Here is an 18,027-nt window from a genome sequence, read left to right as displayed (position 1 = left end):
TTCCCACTTGCAGGTGTGGGGGAATGCTTCATGAGTGGTGAAGCAAGTACTGCAGGTGTTTCTCTCCCTCTCTATCTCTTCACCCCACTTTCTTTTCCCTGACTTATAAAATAAAGATGAATAAATAAAATGGCCACCAGGAGTGGTAGATTCAATGTGTAGGCACTGACTCCCAGTAATAATACTGGTGGCCATAGGGGAAAAAAAGATGGCAATGAAGGAGGCAATGCTATTCAAGAATTTGCTTTACAAAAATAAAATAATAAAATGGAAGGGGCCAGGCAGTTTCCAACCTGGTTAAACGTACTCATTACAGTGTGTAAGACACCAGGTTCAAGTCCTCAGTCTCTACCTGCAGGGGAAAAGCTTCACGAGTGGTGTCTCTCTGTCTCTCTCCCTTTCTATCTCCCCACCTCTCTTATTTTATCTCTGTCCTATAAAATAAAATAGAAAGTAAAAATGAGATAATAATATCGGTGGGGGGTCACCAGCCCCTGTGCATCAGAAATATGTATAACTAGAAACTCCCCCCCCCCAAACCTTACTTTCAATTGTTCTTTGGTATCTGATAGGACCCCCAAGAATATCAAAAGCCATGGATTCTCAAATTTCTTATAATTTACCCTTCATATCTGTGGGTTCCATGACCTCAGATTCAACCAACCAATACTAGAGGTTTATATTAACTTTTGTGATTCTTCTTGAATGAATCTTTATAAAAACCCCACCCCTGCAATTCAAACCCTTGTTGTTTAGAGGTCAGTTATAAACACTTACTCAGTGGTTCTCAAACATGGAAAACGTCCGACTTCTGGAACCTGGTTCAGGGAGAAAGAGAAAGAGAGATGTGAATTTTCATTTCTGGAGTGCTCAAAGTTTAGTTCATGTTGCAGTTCCTGGGAATGCATTCTGAGAAATTTTGACTGCGTAAAAACTGATATACCAACCCTCCTACCAGAAAGACAGGTGCCCTTCACATGCTGCCCAGTGCTTCCATTTTCTCATCTGAAAAACAGAACTCACCTTGGAGGATGTTTGCCTCACCCTTTCTACCACCCAGCTTTGAGCTGGATCTGTCTCTCTGGATCTGTGTCTGAAAGGTTCATCTGGGCCCAGAAATGGAAATAATAAAAACAATAATAATAATAACAGTATTTCCATCAAAGGTTATGTTTGGATGAAGTATTGAGCTAGTTTAGCATAATCCTTGGCAAATTAAAAGAAAAAAAAAAAGGCCTTAAATGTTAACTGGTGCCATTATGTCTTAAGAATCCATCTCTCTGCTTAAGATTTCTTCAAAAAAAGGAAGTTTGATACTAAGGATATATAATTTTCCACCCAAGGTGAAGGCTATAATTAGCATAGAATAGCTCCATTTGCCTTTTTTTTTTTTTTTTGACTAGTCTTACAGACAGGATATTTTTCTGTTGCCTGTGGCCTTCAGGGTTGCCCAGAGCCCTTCCCTACTTTAATTAAAAGATAACATTCCCCTAAAATACTTCTATAGGTCCATTTTCTGAAAAGGAGGCTCTGTTCAGCTTGGGGTGTTTTTCCTGCCACAGACAGTGATTTTCGTAGCACCTCTGCTGAGGAGAGAAGGAACAGGGGATCTTTGTATTAAAGTCCCACCATGCCTCTAAAACCCATAGCTATTACAGCTGTAACTGTTATAAATGACTGGGTGCATTTGCATAATGCAGTTGTCACTGAATTAAAATGATTTAAAATTTCCACCAGAGAAGCTGGCCCCATTCTCCACCCCTCCCTTCTTCTCTCCATAGCTTCCCCTGCCTGCTGGTTTCAGGGAGAGAAACTCCAACCATGAGTCCTACTCCCCACCCCCCAGCATGCATCCATTTTAGAGGCCCCCTCACTTATGGAGACATCCATCTTGACTTCTCTTGTAGAGCTCATAAAAGATTCCCACAAATGGATACTTTTAATAAACAGCAAAGGTAGTGTAGAGAAACAGTGGAGATGGTGCCTACACTCAGACCAGCGAGGTGTGAGGGTGAAAAGGTGGAATGGAAGAGTGTGAATTCATTACCAGCAGTTAACTTGCGTAACTTTTTAAATTGAATGGAGAGACCATAAATTGTCTCTACTACCCTTCACCCTCCCCCCCTTTCAAGAATCTTCTCCACACTTCCAGAGGGAACTGGTGGAATAGAAGTAGGTGTTAATACACCGCCAAGAGAGTTGTCCTTTCTCATTAGTTGACAAAGTGGCTTTTGATTGAGGCAGGTTAATTAAAACTCATTTGGATGCATTTGGTCTGTGAAAAGACTGTGATCAGGGAAGCAGAGGATGATGGCTCAGAACTAAGAGCTTCCTGTTTATGTTGATGGCGGATGGAGAGGCCTATAGAGACCACGATTCCCATTCAAGGAAGTCAAAAGCTAGAAGTAGTTTAATATTATTATTGTCATTACCATTATCATTGTTATTATTTAGTCTACACCAAAATTTCTGCTTCTTTTATCACCTTTAATTTATCTCTACAACATAGCCTTCTTTTTTTAATTATTTAAAAAAATAATTGTCTTTTTATTGTTGTTGTAGTTATTATTTGTTGTTGTCATCCTTGTTAGGACAGAGAGAAATGGAGAGAGAAGGGGAAGACAGAGAGGGGGAGAGAAAGACAGACACCTGCAGACCTGCTTCATTGCCTGTGAAGGGACTCCTGTAGGTGGGGAGCCGGGGTTCGAACAGTGATCCTTACACCAGTCCTTGCGCTTTGTACCACGTGTGCTTAATCCACTGCACTAAGGCCTGTCTCCCACAACATTGCCTTCTAAGCCAAATGTTTGCCTCTAAAGGATTCCTCAGACATGGCACCCAAACATGTGATCCAAGAACTAATTGAAATGGCATGTTTTTTTTTTTTCTAAGCTAAAGCACATACTGATTTTTCCAACAACTATATATATTTAGCAAACTATCATTTTTCACATCTGTCTTTTTTAATATTCATTTATTTATTCCCTTTTGTTGCCCTTGTTGTAGTTATTATTGTTGTTGTTATTGATGTCATTGTTGTTGATGTCATTATTGTTGGATAGGACAGAGAGAAATGGAGAGAGGAGGGCAAGACGGGGGGGGGGGAGAAAGACAGACACCTGCAGACCTGCTTCACCACTTGTGAAGTGACTCCCCTGCAGGTGGGGAGCCAGGGGCTCAAGCTGAGATCCTTAAGCCAGTTCTTATGCTTCGCACTATGTGAGCTTAACCCACTGCGCTACCGCCCGACTCCCTGAAAGATTATTATTATTATTTTATTTATTTTTTTGTCTTCAAACACGCCTGCTCATTTATCTTCTTCCCCTTTTGCTTGCGAGAGCAATTACCCATTCGTGTGCTCCCTGGATACCAGAGGCCACTTTAGTTAAAGACCTTGTCAACAAGCCATTCAAAGGGTTAACCTTCCAGATGGAATTTAAACCTACGCATCCTGTTAATATTTCATTCCTTGCTTCCCCACAGCTGAGGCATAAGCTTGGCTTGTTTTAATTAAATTAGATCACACAAGACAGGTGTCTTGGCAGTAAAATTGTGCACAGCCCCATTTTTATCTCATTAACTGCAGTGCTCATCAAGCGTTTGTGTTTTTCTTTCGGAAACTGTAGGTAAACCAGTAATGATCATAACAGAGTACATGGAGAACGGTTCCTTGGATGCTTTCCTCAGGGTACGTGACTCTTTTCTATTAAACTCAAGAATGTGGGTGTTGGGAGAACTCTGGCAGACTCCTCCTATCAGTTGCATTTCATTGGCTTAGATATTCTTTTAGGGCTAAAGAAGTGGGGAAATAGAAAGTGATGTGCTCTTGAAGGCTGTTAAACAATCCATGTTCAATGAGGGTAGCCTTTGATTTGAACCATTGATTCATTACAGTTGGATCCGTCACAGGAAGCAAACCCTGTTCTTAGAATATGCCCAATTAGTGAATTAGTGACTTTGGTTAGAAAAGCCCAGAAATAATGTTGACTTTCATTGCACGACGGATACAGATAACAAAACAAAACAAAAAAAAAGATCCAAGTCGTGAATGCTTTGTAAGAAGTGATTTGGCCTAATGCTAATGGGATCGTTACTCATTCTTCTTCCCTCCAGAAGAATGATGGGAGATTTACAGTCATTCAGTTGGTGGGCATGCTTCGTGGCATTGGATCTGGGATGAAGTATTTATCTGACATGAGCTACGTACATCGAGACCTGGCTGCGCGTAACATTCTAGTCAATAGCAACTTAGTCTGCAAAGTCTCTGATTTTGGCATGTCCCGTGTGCTTGAAGATGACCCGGAAGCAGCTTACACCACCAGGGTAAGCGAGATCTTGCACCATATCCTACTCTCTTTTTACTTTGCTCATATCCAGAACCTCCTCATATTCATTCATCTACTTGTTAAACTTCTTTACCAAAAAATAGTGATTTGGGGACTGGGCAGTGGTGGTGCATCCAGTTAAATGCATGTAGTGCAAGTGCAAGGACCCCATGGAGGTTCTGGGCTCAAGCCCCCGGCCCACTCCCCACCTGCAGGGGACACTCTTCACAAGTGGTAAAACAGGTGTGCGGGTGTCTCTCTTTCTTTCTTCCTTTCTATCTCCCACTCCTCTGTCAATTACTCTCTGTCCTAGTCAGTAAAAAGGAAAAATGGCCACCAGGAACAGGAATTTCTAGTGCAGGCACCAAACCCCAGTAATAACCCTGGAGGAGGGGGGAAAAAAAGTGATTTTTGAAGCAGTTTTTACAACTCTGACCACTTTCTAAAGCCACAGATTAGAGTTCCACTTATTGTTGCATTTCCACACTTAATTGTTATAAGAGATTCTTATTCTCTTTAAATTTATTTCACTTTTATTTATTTTACTTATTTATGACACACTATGACAGAGACAGAGAGAAATTGATAGGGGAGATAGACTGAGAGGGAGAGAGACATCTGTAACACTGTTGACCACTCTGGAATCTTCCTTCTTCCAGGTGGGCATGGGGGCCTTAAACCCAGGTCCTTGTGAACTGTTAATGTGTGCCCTTAACAAGGCACACCACCACCACCGCTCAGCATCTCAGGCTTCGTTTTTTATTGCTATTTCTTTCTTTGTGTTCTTTTCTTCCTCCTCTCTTCCCTTTCTTCCTTTCTCTTTTCCTTCCTTCCTCTCTGCTTTAGATTTTCTATTTGACTCTTTTTAAATTATGAAAACAAAATCTTTTTTAAACAAGATGAAACAATGTTTGTTGCTGGTTTACCACTGAATCTAGAAATGTATGTACAGGATTTATAAAACATTTACAACATACTCAATATCTAAGGCTATAACAGCCTTCATTTGGACAATCTGAACATAGGATACTAATGGATAAACACAGAATCATAAAAGTGATTGATCATTTGAGTTGACACTGTCAAAATCAGTAGGAAGGAGGCAGTTAGCAGTCAGTCTCTCCTCACCCCCTTCTAATGTGCACTATTTTGCTTCTGAAATCCTAAGCATTGGGAATTTTGTGTTTATGTGTTTGTTTGTTTTTCTTCTTTTGAGTGTTCCAGTTCTTTGGATCTAGTTGCAATTCTTGTAAATAATCTCTTTTGAATTCCAAGTCCATTCAGTTAGGAAAGAATGCATCTCTGTGAAAGCTAAAGCTCTTTTATTTCCTCTGTAGTATTTGCAGAAAAGAAAGCTAAAGAAGGCTCTTAGAATGCTACACTTACACAGATAAAACCTTAACCAAATATTTAAAGAAGGCAAAAGGTGATACGGTATCTTTCTGTATATAACAAGTATGATTGTGGTATACCGGACTTTCAGATTCAGAGTCAAACATTGTGACATCAAGCACAGTGTATTGTCTTCTTAAACAGTTTTAAGAGTCTGGAGTCAAGTTGAGTAAGTTTCCCCAGATGGAACTCAAGGACATTTGAAACTGTATTAAAAGCACCTTGAACATAAACATATTCAAATAAGACATTTGAGGCAAAAAATATATTAATAATAAAATAAAGACATTTAAAACTTTTCCTAGGTAATATTCAATTGCTTTAACATTTCTGCAGGTGCCTTTAAAACTTAAATAATATTTACAATCCTGCCCTCAGTCCATTAAAGTCATAATGATTCTAGCATCTGGCATCATTTGGCTTCTTAAGAGCTTTTTAGCACATTATTTTCTGGCTATTTGGAGTATGTTTCCCATACCATGTAAGAGTAGGATGTGACAGTGTGATGAAAAGTATTCAAATTTAACTTCTTTAGTTCATGACTTCAGAATATTGATTTGCACTGCTGGATAAAATAACCCAATAAAATGACCATCAGTTACACATATATTGACACACATATTTTGCAAAACTCAAGATTCCTTTTTTAAAAAATATTTATTTATTCCCTTTTGTTGCCCTTGTTGTTTTATTGTTGTAGTTATTATTGATGCCATTGTTGTTGGATAGGACAGAGAGAAATGGAGCGAGGAGAGACACAGAGAGAAGGAGAGAAAGACAGACACCTGCAGACCTGCTTCACCTCCTGTGAAGCGACTCCCCTGGAGGTGGGGAGTGGGATCCTTATGCCGGTCCTTGTGCTTTGTACCACGTGCGTTTAACCTGCTAAGCTACTGCTCGACTCCCAAGATTCTTTTTTTTTTTTTTTTCTGTAGGAATTCTGAATCTACTTTGAGCAGATTTCAGACACTAGACATACTTTTAAATATATATATTTAGTCTCCAGGGTTATTGCTGGGTCTCGGTGCCCACCACTGCTCCTGGAGGCTATTTTTTCCCCTTTATTGCCCTTGTTGTGGTTATTATTGTGTTATTGTAGATGCTGTTGTTTTTGGATAGGTCAGAAAGAAATGGAGAGAGGAGGGGAAGACAGAGAGGAGGAGAGAAAGATAAGACACCTGCAGACCTGCTTCACCTCCTGTGAAGCGACTCCCCTGCAGGTGGGGAGCCGGGGGCTGGAACCAGGATCATTAAGCCGGTCCTTGCGCTTTGCGCCACGAACGTTTAACCCGCTGCGCTACTGCCCGACCACCCCCTTTAGACTGTGTTTTAAGACATAGTTGAACAAAAATTTTTTTTCATTTCCCCATGACTACAGAAAATCTATAAGTAGTACTCCCTCAGCCTGGAAGACTTTTTGAGCAAAATGAACAAGTCTTTTGTGATTGGAAAGCTGTCTCAAGAACACTGTTCTGCTGCATGGCAAATAGTAATAGCACTCAGCAGCTAAAGTAGCCGCACATCTCATGTTCTTGGGGATAACTGATGACTTGAATGTCCCGTAGGGTGGCAAGATTCCTATCCGGTGGACTGCGCCAGAAGCAATTGCCTATCGTAAATTCACATCCGCAAGTGATGTATGGAGCTACGGAATTGTGATGTGGGAAGTGATGTCTTATGGCGAGAGACCCTATTGGGACATGTCCAATCAAGACGTGAGTCTTTACCTTCTGAATAATATGCTTTTCCTGTCCAATCAAGACGTGAGTCTTTACCTTCTGAATAATATGCTTTTCCTGTCCAATCAAGACGTGAGTCTTTACCTTCTGAATAATATGCTTTTCCTGTCCAATCAAGACGTGAGTCTTTACCTTCTGAATAATATGCTTTTCCTGTCCAATCAAGACGTGAGTCTTTACCTTCTGAATAATATGCTTTTCCGCTGAGGTGCGGGAAGCTTCCTGTGAGTGCATGATGAAGTGAGCCCTGAGTTCCAGATGATACATTAAACTCAAGATTCTCAGTGCAGATGTGGTAATCTATCTAAATCTCAGGATGTCAGGTTTCAAGGACCAAAATTACCTGGCCTAAAACAAGAAGTAGATGTATAGATTGATTGATAGATAGATAGATCGCTGATAGACTAAAGTGCTTTGACTTGGTTAACTTTCAAATCCATACCAAAACAAAGCTAAATTTTGAATGTCAAGGAAACCCAAGGAGATGCAAATCCCCACATATTTTACATGTGATAGAATTGACATGAGAGGGTCCTGGTTGGGAGAGAAAAAAAAGTGAATGTTTAAAAGCTGGCATCTTTGTAATTAGAGCTTGCCCCTTGGGGACTTGAAAATAAAGCTTCACTAAATGACCCTTTGTAAATTATGCCCATCTCTTTAAATGTACCATCTGGACTACTTCAGAAGGGGTATCCACAATGCCTGCAATTTCAGAAAAGCTTTCAATAATGACACTAATAAGATTCCAGAGTAATAGAATTTAATTACAAACATCTCCAGTGAGAAACGGGGGGGGGGGGTAATGTGGGGGGAAGCAGGGCTAGACCAGTGTACCTCCCTGCAACACTTATTAGCTAATTTTGTGAAGAGTCTAGTTCTAGAATTGTTGGGAATGAGAAGAAAAAATAAATAACTAAAATGACTCCTTTTATATTTTCCTTTTTTTTTTTATGGATGAGGTACAAGAATTGTATAGATTGTAACTACCTGATAGGCGTTTTACCAATAAATTAACTGTATTTCACAAACACTCCTTTAACAAAGTCTTTGATGTCAAATGCCACCTAATCCACTGCCTTTTTCTAAAATAAGAAATCGTGAGGCTTTGGCCACGAAATTAAGAGCCAGGTACATTTAAGTAGGTACCTTATTATTTATTTTAATTGTATGAGCAACTTAATGTCGATATACAAAATTATAACAGGAATCTAACTTCACACCATTCCCAGCACCAGAGTTCTATATCCCCACTCCCTCCATGGGGAGCAACAGTAGTACTCCCACGTTCACAGATATGGGTTGACTATTATTTCTATAGCTATCTGTCTATATTTATATATAAGGGGGTATCTTATCCACTAAAGAATGTTCAGAACATTAGAGAAACTGATTCACTCCATGTCTAGTGGGGGTTAGAAAAAAAAAATCTCTAACCATATTCAGAAGAAAGGTAGTGTTGATGTTAGATAGTCTGTATTTTCTAAAGGAAGGCGCGTAACAGATGGGGAAAAGAGGCAGCAGCTAGCATGACTGATAGATAATTACAGGCTGGGAAAAACTATAGAGGTGAAAGGTGTATAATCTGCGGTTCGGCGTGGTTATGGTGCACAGATCCCTTCAAGAAAATTCTTGTAGCTGTGCTTGGCTTCAGGTTAGAGGCTAGGGACACAAAAAGAAGCAGCTTAAGTGAGGAAGTCATCTTTGTTGATTTGATCAATGGATAGTTGATTCTCATTCTTTCCCTTGAGAGTCATGAGCCACTGTCTTTTGAAGAGCAAAATATCCAACAGTATTGTCAGTTTCCTATCTTAAATATTTTCAGTCTGGTAGTTTTGACATATTACAGCTTCTCTAGTACATTAGAACAGTTTGCATTGTTTTTAGCTTTTATTAGTCTGATTTTACCCATTGGAAAAGCATCTGAAGTGATTTCTCTCCCCTCAAATGTTATTGATCTCTTGTATGTATACATTTGTCTCCATGGCGGACTGTGTGTGGACTAGGAATCAATAGGAAATATAACTGGAGCATTTCTTTCATGAGTACCATTCATTTGGCATATGTTGAATGGAGCTAAAGTAACTGCTGAAAATATGTCGAGCTTAACAAGATTTTTTTTTGTTGTTTGTTATAATCCTCAGCCCTCCACCCCCAAACATGTGTCAGTATAAGTGAGAAGATATGTTCTGTTAACCTAAAAGGCCTCTTTCAAGCTGCCATTGGATAGGAAGCTAATAAGAGAAAAAAAAAAATACTAGAAAGTCTGAGGGGGGGATAACAAATTGTTTGACCCTGGCATCAGCCCAATTCTTCTTGAATTCTCATCAATTCGATGTAAAATATTTTTGTCAGGTTTACAGTCTACAGTCAATAATATGCACCTGGAAAGATAATAGAAAGGATCAAACTGGCCTGAGATAATTGCCAGAAATAAATAGAATAGGAGCTTCAGATAAGACTGATATAACAGGATGTTGGCAACCCCCCCCCCAAAAAAAAAAAAAACCTGACTTTTCGCAGACAGATTAACCAATTGTTAGTCAGTAAATAGGTCCACCTGCATTGAAATGACTGCAGCTGCTAGTTGCTTTACAAGGCAACTCTGATTTGGTTACCAAAGGAAAATAAAAGGAACTGATAGGGGGGCAAGAAGAAAATCAGGAGTCAGGTGGTGGCACACCTGGTTAAATGCGTGCATTACAGTGTGCAAGGACCCAGGTTCAAGCCCTTGGTCCCCACCTGCAAGGGGAAAGCTTCACAAGTGGTGAAGCAGAGTTGGAGGTGTCTCTCTGTCTCTCTCCTCTATCTCCTCCCCTCTCAATTTTTCTCTATCTTTGTCCAATAGTAAATAAATCAAAGTTTTCATGCTCAGGTAATGACTCACACAGTAGAGCACACAAACTCAAGGACCCAGGTTCAAGTTCTTGACCCTACCTGGCGGGTGGGTGGGGGGAAGCTTCACAACAGGTGGAGTTGTTGTGCTGTAGCTCTCTCTTTCTCTCTCTTTCTCTCAAATAAATGACTTCCAGGAATGGTGGAGTCATATGGTACTAATCCCCAGCTATAACTCTGGTAAGAGGGAAAAAATAGAAAAGAAATTCAGTCTTTCAAAATCCTAAAGCAACACCATCGCCAGAATCTCATAGAAATTCAAAGCTGATGAGTAGCAAAGAAACCATGAAGTAATTCTCCTCTTGATATTTGGCATGACTCGTGACTAGGATTCACTCCCTGAAGAAGGCAAGGCCAGAGAAAAGCAGTAAGAAAAATATTGTTAATACCAGTGAAGACAGATTTTATAAGTGGGTATTAAAGGAGTGTTGAATGACTCATTTATGTCTCTGGAAAATGGGACAATTACCATCTCCCATTAGATCTTTCCTTAAGTGTATACAGGTTTCTATAAAATAGAAACATCTGGGGTGGGGTGGAGCTAGCATAATGGTTATGCAAAGAGACTCTCATGCTTGAGGCTTCCTACTCCCAGGTTCAATTCCCTGCAATACTGTAAGCCAAAGCTGAGCAGAGCTCTGATAGGAGGAGAAGGAGAAGAAGAAAATTTAAAATGTAAATAAATAAAGTGTAAATACCTGAGACTAGGCAATGCACACTTGGTTTTGTGTGTGTGTGTGTATGTGTGTGTATGTGTGTTAGAATGCTCAGGGACCTGGGTTCAAGTGTCCAGTCCCCACTTGCAGAGGGAAAGCTTCATGGGAATTGAAGCTGTGCTGAATATGTCTCTCTTTCTCTCCCCCTCTGTGTCTCTTCCTTCCCTGTTGATTTCTCTCTATCTCTATCCAATAAATAAGTTAATAAATAATAATAAAATGCAAACACCCCCAAAGTTGTAAGAAAATGAAATTTTCTAAACAATCACTTCCTTATTTTAAAGTTATTTCTTTATATTATGAGGGACTGAACACAGACTTGAAATGACACAAAGAGAATTCCATTTTGGGGGCTACTCTGAACAAAGGGATCTCCTCAGCACAAAGTGTCTCTTTTGCTAGGCCTTGCTAGGGAGCAGACTGGGCAGAGATGTCATTTGAAGGACACACCAACACACTGTTGATATCTCTGACGGGATTCTAACCACCATGGCATAGCCAAGCATGACTCTCAGGTTGACATAACTTCCCATTTGAGGCCACCCCAGAATGGTCACTGTCCTTCCTATGTGCCAGCCATGCTCAGGTCCTGCTTCAGCTTTTGGAAAGGTTTTGGAGCTATTCCCATTCTCAAATTTTGACTTGATGTACAAAGGTCATGCCCACCAGGAAGCTTAGCCTCTCGTAAGAGCTTGCCTGGTGGCTGAACATCTCCTTCTGTTTTCCTGTAGGTGATTAAAGCTATTGAGGAAGGCTACCGGCTCCCTCCTCCCATGGACTGCCCCATCGCACTGCACCAGCTGATGCTGGACTGCTGGCAGAAGGAGAGGAGCGACAGGCCTAAATTCGGGCAGATTGTCAACATGCTGGACAAACTCATCCGCAACCCCAACAGTCTGAAGAGAACGGGCTCTGAGAGCTCCAGGTCAGCCATGCTTGCTTAACGGTGATGGATGAGGGGCAACCTGCAAGGACCGATTCACTTTAATGTCTTGTCTCTTTCTGCTCTGTGCAGTTTGCTTGGCTTCTTTCTCGATTAGTGGAGTATTGATGATAGCCAGGCTTATCATTTTCAATTACCTGATACAAGTCAGGCTCAAAAATATAGCAAGAAAAAAAAATGTTCTAAAGTGTCTATGGAGGCATAAAATAGAACTTGTGTTTGCTATACACAAGGGTTTGTGCTTCAGGCACCTGGGAGCATCTTAGCAGCTGGGGAAAGTTTCACAGATACAGAGAGAGGAGCTGGCGAGAGAGCATAATGGTTGTGCAAAAAGACTTTCATGCCTGAGGCTCTGAGGCTCTGGGTTCAATTCTTGGCACCACTATAGAACAATTTAGTCTTCTGGTACCTTTCCCTATATATCTTGCTCTCATTGAAATAAAATATTAAACAAGAAAACCATGTCCAGTGACATACTTTGAGAAATAATTCCTGTGCAAAAACCATAAAAGACAAAAATCCTTTCGTAAGTAATAATGAGGGCAATGTCAATGGACTCCTTAACAAATACACTACCTTGAGGACATCATGTAGGATTCTGAATAGACAATTGAAAGAAAGCAACAGTGGCAACAACAAAAGATGTAGGAGAGGGCAGTGTTGTTGTCTTCCCCATCTCTCTCTTTTTGCCTGAAATAAAAAAAAAAAAAAGAATGAAAAAGTCAGCCCTGAAGCATGTGTGAGGCCCCAATACCACAAAAAAGTAATACACAGAGTCAAAATATTTTTTTAAAGAAACTAAATTATTTATTTTATGATGCTGGAGCTAAACATTTTGGAAACAGGCAGGATGTAAAATACTTTTGGAGAATGATCAAGGCCACTGGAGACTATTTCAAAAAAGAAATGAGACGGGAGTCAGGTGTAGCTCAGTGGGTTAAGTGCAGGTGGTGCAAAGCGCAAGGACCAGCATAAGTGCATAAGTATCCCGGTTCGAGCCCCTGGCTCCCCACCTGCAGGGGAGTCGCTTCACAGGTGGTGAAGCAGGTCTGCAGGTGTCTGTCTTTCTCTCCCCCTCTCTGTCTTCCCCTCCTCTCTCCATTTCTCTCTGTCCTATCCAACAACAATGACAGCAATAACAACAGCAACAATAAACAACAAGGGCAACAAAAGGGAAAATAAATGTAAACAAAAATTAAAAAAAAAGAAATGAGACATTGGCTAGTAAGGAGTAATAGAGGGCAGCTCTTCATGCTGAATGTATTTATAAAGTCTGTGATATTTCAGTTCATCAGGATGCTCTTTTCTGAGTCTTTTGAAAGTAGAAGGAACCAAGTCTCAGATGAACAAGGCATGGGTGAATATTTGGGAGGGATTTTAAAAACCCTGATGACAAAATGACCTGCAATTAATGTAGCTATTTCACTGGAAAGAGCAAAAGGAAGAATTTGGTCAATTCAGACAGAAGATAAAACGCATATCAATCAGAACTTCTCTATAAAGACACCAAGGTTTATGGGCATAAATTTCCCCATCCTTTGATAGCAGTCCTTTCTAGAAGAATGTAGACTGTTCTTTTTTTTTTTTTTTTAATTATTTGGGGGGGATGAATGTTGTACATTCAATAGTAAATACAATCGTTTGCACATGCATAACATTGCTCAATTTTCTAGACTGTTCTTAATTGGTAAGTTATTTGAAAAGACAGTAAGACCAGGTGAGTCAGCTCTTCAAATGGAGGTTTCTACTCATCTGCAGAGTATACACTTTTTAAGAATTCTTTCATCATGTTTCTGAATTAAAAATAAGAGGTTATTTTCCCTTCTATCTATGCCCTTCCAGTTGAGTGCATCACTGTCATAATCTTTTTCAATATTTCTCCTGAAGACTCAGCCAGAAGTTCATGAATAGAAGGAACACAGCTGTTACTATAATGTAGGAAAAAGATTTTGGACTAGACCGAAATGCTTCTCTTGCTTAGCATTAGTCACTGCGCAGAGCTCATTGGTTAAGAACTTCTGAAATGGCATTAGGTTGAATTTACATTTTACTCCTGACACTTGGTAGCTGTGTGACTTTTTTAAAATTGTCTTCTACTGGGACTGGAAGGTACTGGGTGTTTGTGTGTACTGCTGAGTATACCCAAGCACTCTTTTCTAGCCCCATTCTCTAGCTGCAGGGGAAGAACTTCATAATCAGTGAAACGGCTATCTCTCTCTCTTTCCTTTTCACCTTTTCTCTATTATTTCCTCCTTCCTTTTCTCTCTCTATATATATACATATAGATGTATTCTAATTAGAGATCTAAAAAAAAAAACTCTTAGCACTTCTGGGCTATTCTTTGTTCTTGGATTCTCCAAAAGCATGAATTGATGAGTTTAATGTCTTTGCAGTTTAATGTCTTTGGCAAACCTTCTTCAACTTCTGGATCTTGTCCCATGTATTTCATCTCTGTTTCCCATTTCATCTCTGTGTGGCCTACTTCGATTGTATAATGTGTGCCTGGCTTCAAACAGCAGAACAAATCGACTTTATTAGATATACTTGTCTTCATTCTAAATTTTTCTCACCAGTGTTACTTAAATAGCTTTGCTAGTTATACCATGTAATAACATGGTATGTGATTCAGCAGAAAATGTGATAAATGTCATGGTGTTCTCCAAAAAGTACAAACACTTCCAGAACAAGCTTGAGGCTGACCCTTGCAGTTAATTGATAATCAAGTGAGGATATTTTCATCCTAAGGGCTTTTGACTTTGTCAGTGACCAACAGCTTATGTGATGCCCTTTTAGGGTCCTTGGCTTATGGCTAGAAGTTAATCCAAACTATTTATCTTTGTCTAAAGATGGCTTTTATTGATAAACACCCAGTGCTAACCCAAAATCTAAAGTTTTACATGCTAATTTTTGTTAGTGACTTAAAACAAGTGAAAGAATCAAACTATGTTTATTCTTGCCATAAAAATCTGCTGATTTTTTTTCCCTTGGGAAATGGTTTGCTAAAACAAGTCTTTGTTAAAAATATTTATATAACATGGAAATAATGCAAGTCAAAATAATTTAGATGAAAATTTAAGTGAAAACATACAATTGGATTACTGCTAAGTCAAGTCATTACATTGATTAGATTTTATTTTTGCAAGAAAGGAATTTGTTGGTAGTGATAATACAATTAAGATTTAAATTTTTGTATTCAAGCAACAGTCTTAGAATGAAAATTTCATCAAAATGTTGACTTTCAACCACATCCTGTAATTTATTTGTTCTTTTTTTTCTTTTTATCCTATAATTTTTAAAAGAAAGGAGGTTCACCAGGTGGTGGCACATCTAATTAAGTGCACAAGGACCCAGGTCTAAGTCCCTGGTCCTCACCTTTGGGGGGGAGAGCTTCACAAGTGGTGAAGTAGGGCTGCAGGTATCTCTCTGTCTCTTTCCCTCCCTATCACCCCTTCTCCTTTCAATTTATCTCTGTCTCTATCCAATAATAAATAATTTTTTAAGAGTAAAGGGAGGTTCAAGAAATTATAATCCAGCTGTTACAAAGGTAATTATAGTAAAGGTAGTAAATATACTCTGAGAAGTTGTACCCTGCGATTATTAAGCTTTATTTATTTATTTTTGCCTCCAGGGTTATCACTTGAGCTTGGTGCCAGCACTACAAATCCACTGCTCCTGGAGGCTATCTTTCCCATTTTGTTGCCCTTGTTGCACCTGTTGTTATTGTTGTTGTTATTGTTGTTGTTGTTGTTGTTGTTGCTGTTGGGTAGGACAGAGAGAAATGGAGAGGGGAGGGGAAGACAGAGAGGAGGAAAGAAAGGCACCTGCAGACCTGCTTCACTGCTTGAGGAGAGACTCCCCCCTTGCTGGTAGGGGGCTGGGGGCTCAAACCGGGATCCTTACGCCAGTCCTTGTGCTTTTGTGCCATGTGCTACCACCCAGCCCCCCTATTAAGCATTTTTAAAGCATTTATTTATGAGAAAAAGAGAGAACCAGAGCATCTCTTTGGCGCATGTAGTGTTGGGATTGAAATTTGAAACCTGATGCGTGAGAACCCAACACATGATCCACTACACTGCCTCCTGGGCTGCAGTTATTAAATAGTTCTGTGAAGATGGCCATAATATCGTGAGAAATGGCAGCATGTCAACCTTGAACCACTGTCATTCTTAACAAAGACCTCATGTAAAACATCTGCCCTAAGAAAAGTGTAAAGTAATAAATAATTGAATGAGATGTGCTTGGAATATGTTGAAATAATTACTTAGGAGTCCCAGCAAGGGAATATGAGGAGCACATCCCACAGTCCAAACAGTGATCAAAGTGGCCATTCTTTTTGCTGGTCTTGGCACGCGTGCAGGTTAGGTCTGGCTTGATTAAAGAGGGGATTAACTCCCTGCTGTCTCACGTTTGTTTGAATGCGCTGAACCTGCCTCAAACCTGGCTGGAAGCATGCTGGACTTGAACGCTTGCTGCTTTCTTCTCTTCCATCAAGTCTGCCAGGTTGCAAACCCACAGTCTCCTTTCCTTATACTTCACTAGGGTTTCCATAGCTGCCGAGTGACAGTCTGCAGTATTCCGCTGCTGCTGCTGCTGGCGTGGACTCGACTGTTTTCTGCAAAGACTGAACAGGTTCCAGCCAAAGGGCTCTCCCATCTTTACCCCAGGCTGGATGCTAACAGGACCTGATTATTAGTGCCCTGAAAGGTTCACAGGAACCAAATGCAGGAAGTGGAGCTGAGAACAAATAATGCAAGTGATACTGGCCTTAACAGGTTTATGACCAAAAATAAATTTAAAAAAAAAAAAACTTGTGAGAGTATTTCATCAGAATCCTGCTTGTAGTGGTCAATTCCCATACCCCCATGTGTGTCTTAGGCAATCTGACCTGAGTCTTGCCTCTCTAACAGCTTCCTGCCTCCCCTTCCTTGTTCTGTTTGCAGGCCCAACACTGCTTTGTTGGATCCAAGCTCCCCTGAATTCTCTGCTGTGGTATCCGTGAGTGATTGGCTCCAGGCCATTAAAATGGACCGGTATAAAGATAACTTCACGGCTGCTGGTTATACCACACTAGAGGCTGTAGTACACATGAACCAGGAGTAAGTACTCAGCGATGTAACACGAAAGGGTAAATCTAGATTTCATAGTATTTTCCGTGTTTATTTTTATTTTTTTTTATTCTTTGCTTTGAGCTGCATATTCATCCTTCTCATTAAAACAAAACAAAACAAAAAACCCTGGAATGCCTTTCATTTTGATTGAGTATAATTTTACCCCAGCCTCTAGACAGCACCTACATTGTTGCATTAAATAGCTTAATTAATCATTTTAACACACTTGCCTTGTTGTTAATTGTGGCTTATTCAAATTTGTGTGTCTGCATGAAACCCAGAATAGAGATTCTCAGTCCCCTTGACTAGTTCTTTCTTTCTTTTCTTTTTGCTTTTCTCTCCCCACCCTCATCCAGTGACCTGGCAAGAATTGGTATCACAGCTGCTACACACCAGAATAAGATATTGAGCAATGTCCAAGCAATGAGAACCCAAATGCAGCAGATCCATGGTAGAATGGTTCCTGTCTGAGCCAGTACTGAATAAACTCAAAACTCTTGAAATTAGTTTACCTCATCCATGCACTTTAATTGAAGAACTGCACTTTTTTTACTTCGTCTTCGCCCTCTGAAATGAAAGAAAAACAAAAAAAGAAAGAAAAAAGAAATCTCTGCAACATCGGCTTGGTGTACCGATTTGCTAAAGCTATGGGGCTTGCAGAAACGATCACGACAACGCCATTTTGAATTTGACCTGGAACAAATTGTTTCTCCCAAGTACTTCCGTCCATCACCAGTTTGTAAGATACATGTACCTATATAAATAGAACATCGCCTCCATGTCTTGACGCTGTCTTTGGGCTTCTCTGAGATATCCTTGGCTCTTCTCTTCATTTGGAATTACAACCATCGTGCTTTATTTGGGACACAAGTGACAGACACCCTTCTTTTGCTGGGATGAAGACCAGGCCCA

General features: G+C 40.1%; 1 protein-coding gene across 2 annotated transcripts in view; it reads left to right on the top strand.

Moving 5' to 3' along the window:
• EPHA4 (EPH receptor A4) overlaps positions 1–17,722 on the top strand; it is a 166,937-nt gene extending 149,215 nt beyond the window's left edge. Inside the window, exons 12-17 of one of the 2 annotated variants that reach the window (XM_007521123.3) lie at positions 3,627–3,688; positions 4,114–4,323; positions 7,283–7,432; positions 11,796–11,989; positions 16,948–17,103; positions 17,472–17,722. In XM_007521123.3, the coding sequence (XP_007521185.1) occupies positions 3,627–3,688; positions 4,114–4,323; positions 7,283–7,432; positions 11,796–11,989; positions 16,948–17,103; positions 17,472–17,586 (887 nt within the window). In that variant the 3' untranslated portion in view covers positions 17,587–17,722. Of the gene's footprint in view, positions 1–3,626; positions 3,689–4,113; positions 4,324–7,282; positions 7,433–11,795; positions 11,990–16,947; positions 17,133–17,471 lie in introns of both variants that reach the window. The other variant, XM_007521124.2, reaches the window with a different exon arrangement.
• Positions 17,723–18,027: the final 305 nt, after the last annotated feature.

The sequence above is a fragment of the Erinaceus europaeus genome, chromosome 7 (assembly GCF_950295315.1).
Source record: "Erinaceus europaeus chromosome 7, mEriEur2.1, whole genome shotgun sequence".
In the NCBI taxonomy this organism is placed as follows: Eukaryota; Metazoa; Chordata; class Mammalia; order Eulipotyphla; family Erinaceidae; genus Erinaceus; species Erinaceus europaeus.
The sequence above is the reverse complement of the archived record's forward strand: the minus strand, read 5'-3'. Positions and strand labels throughout refer to the sequence as shown.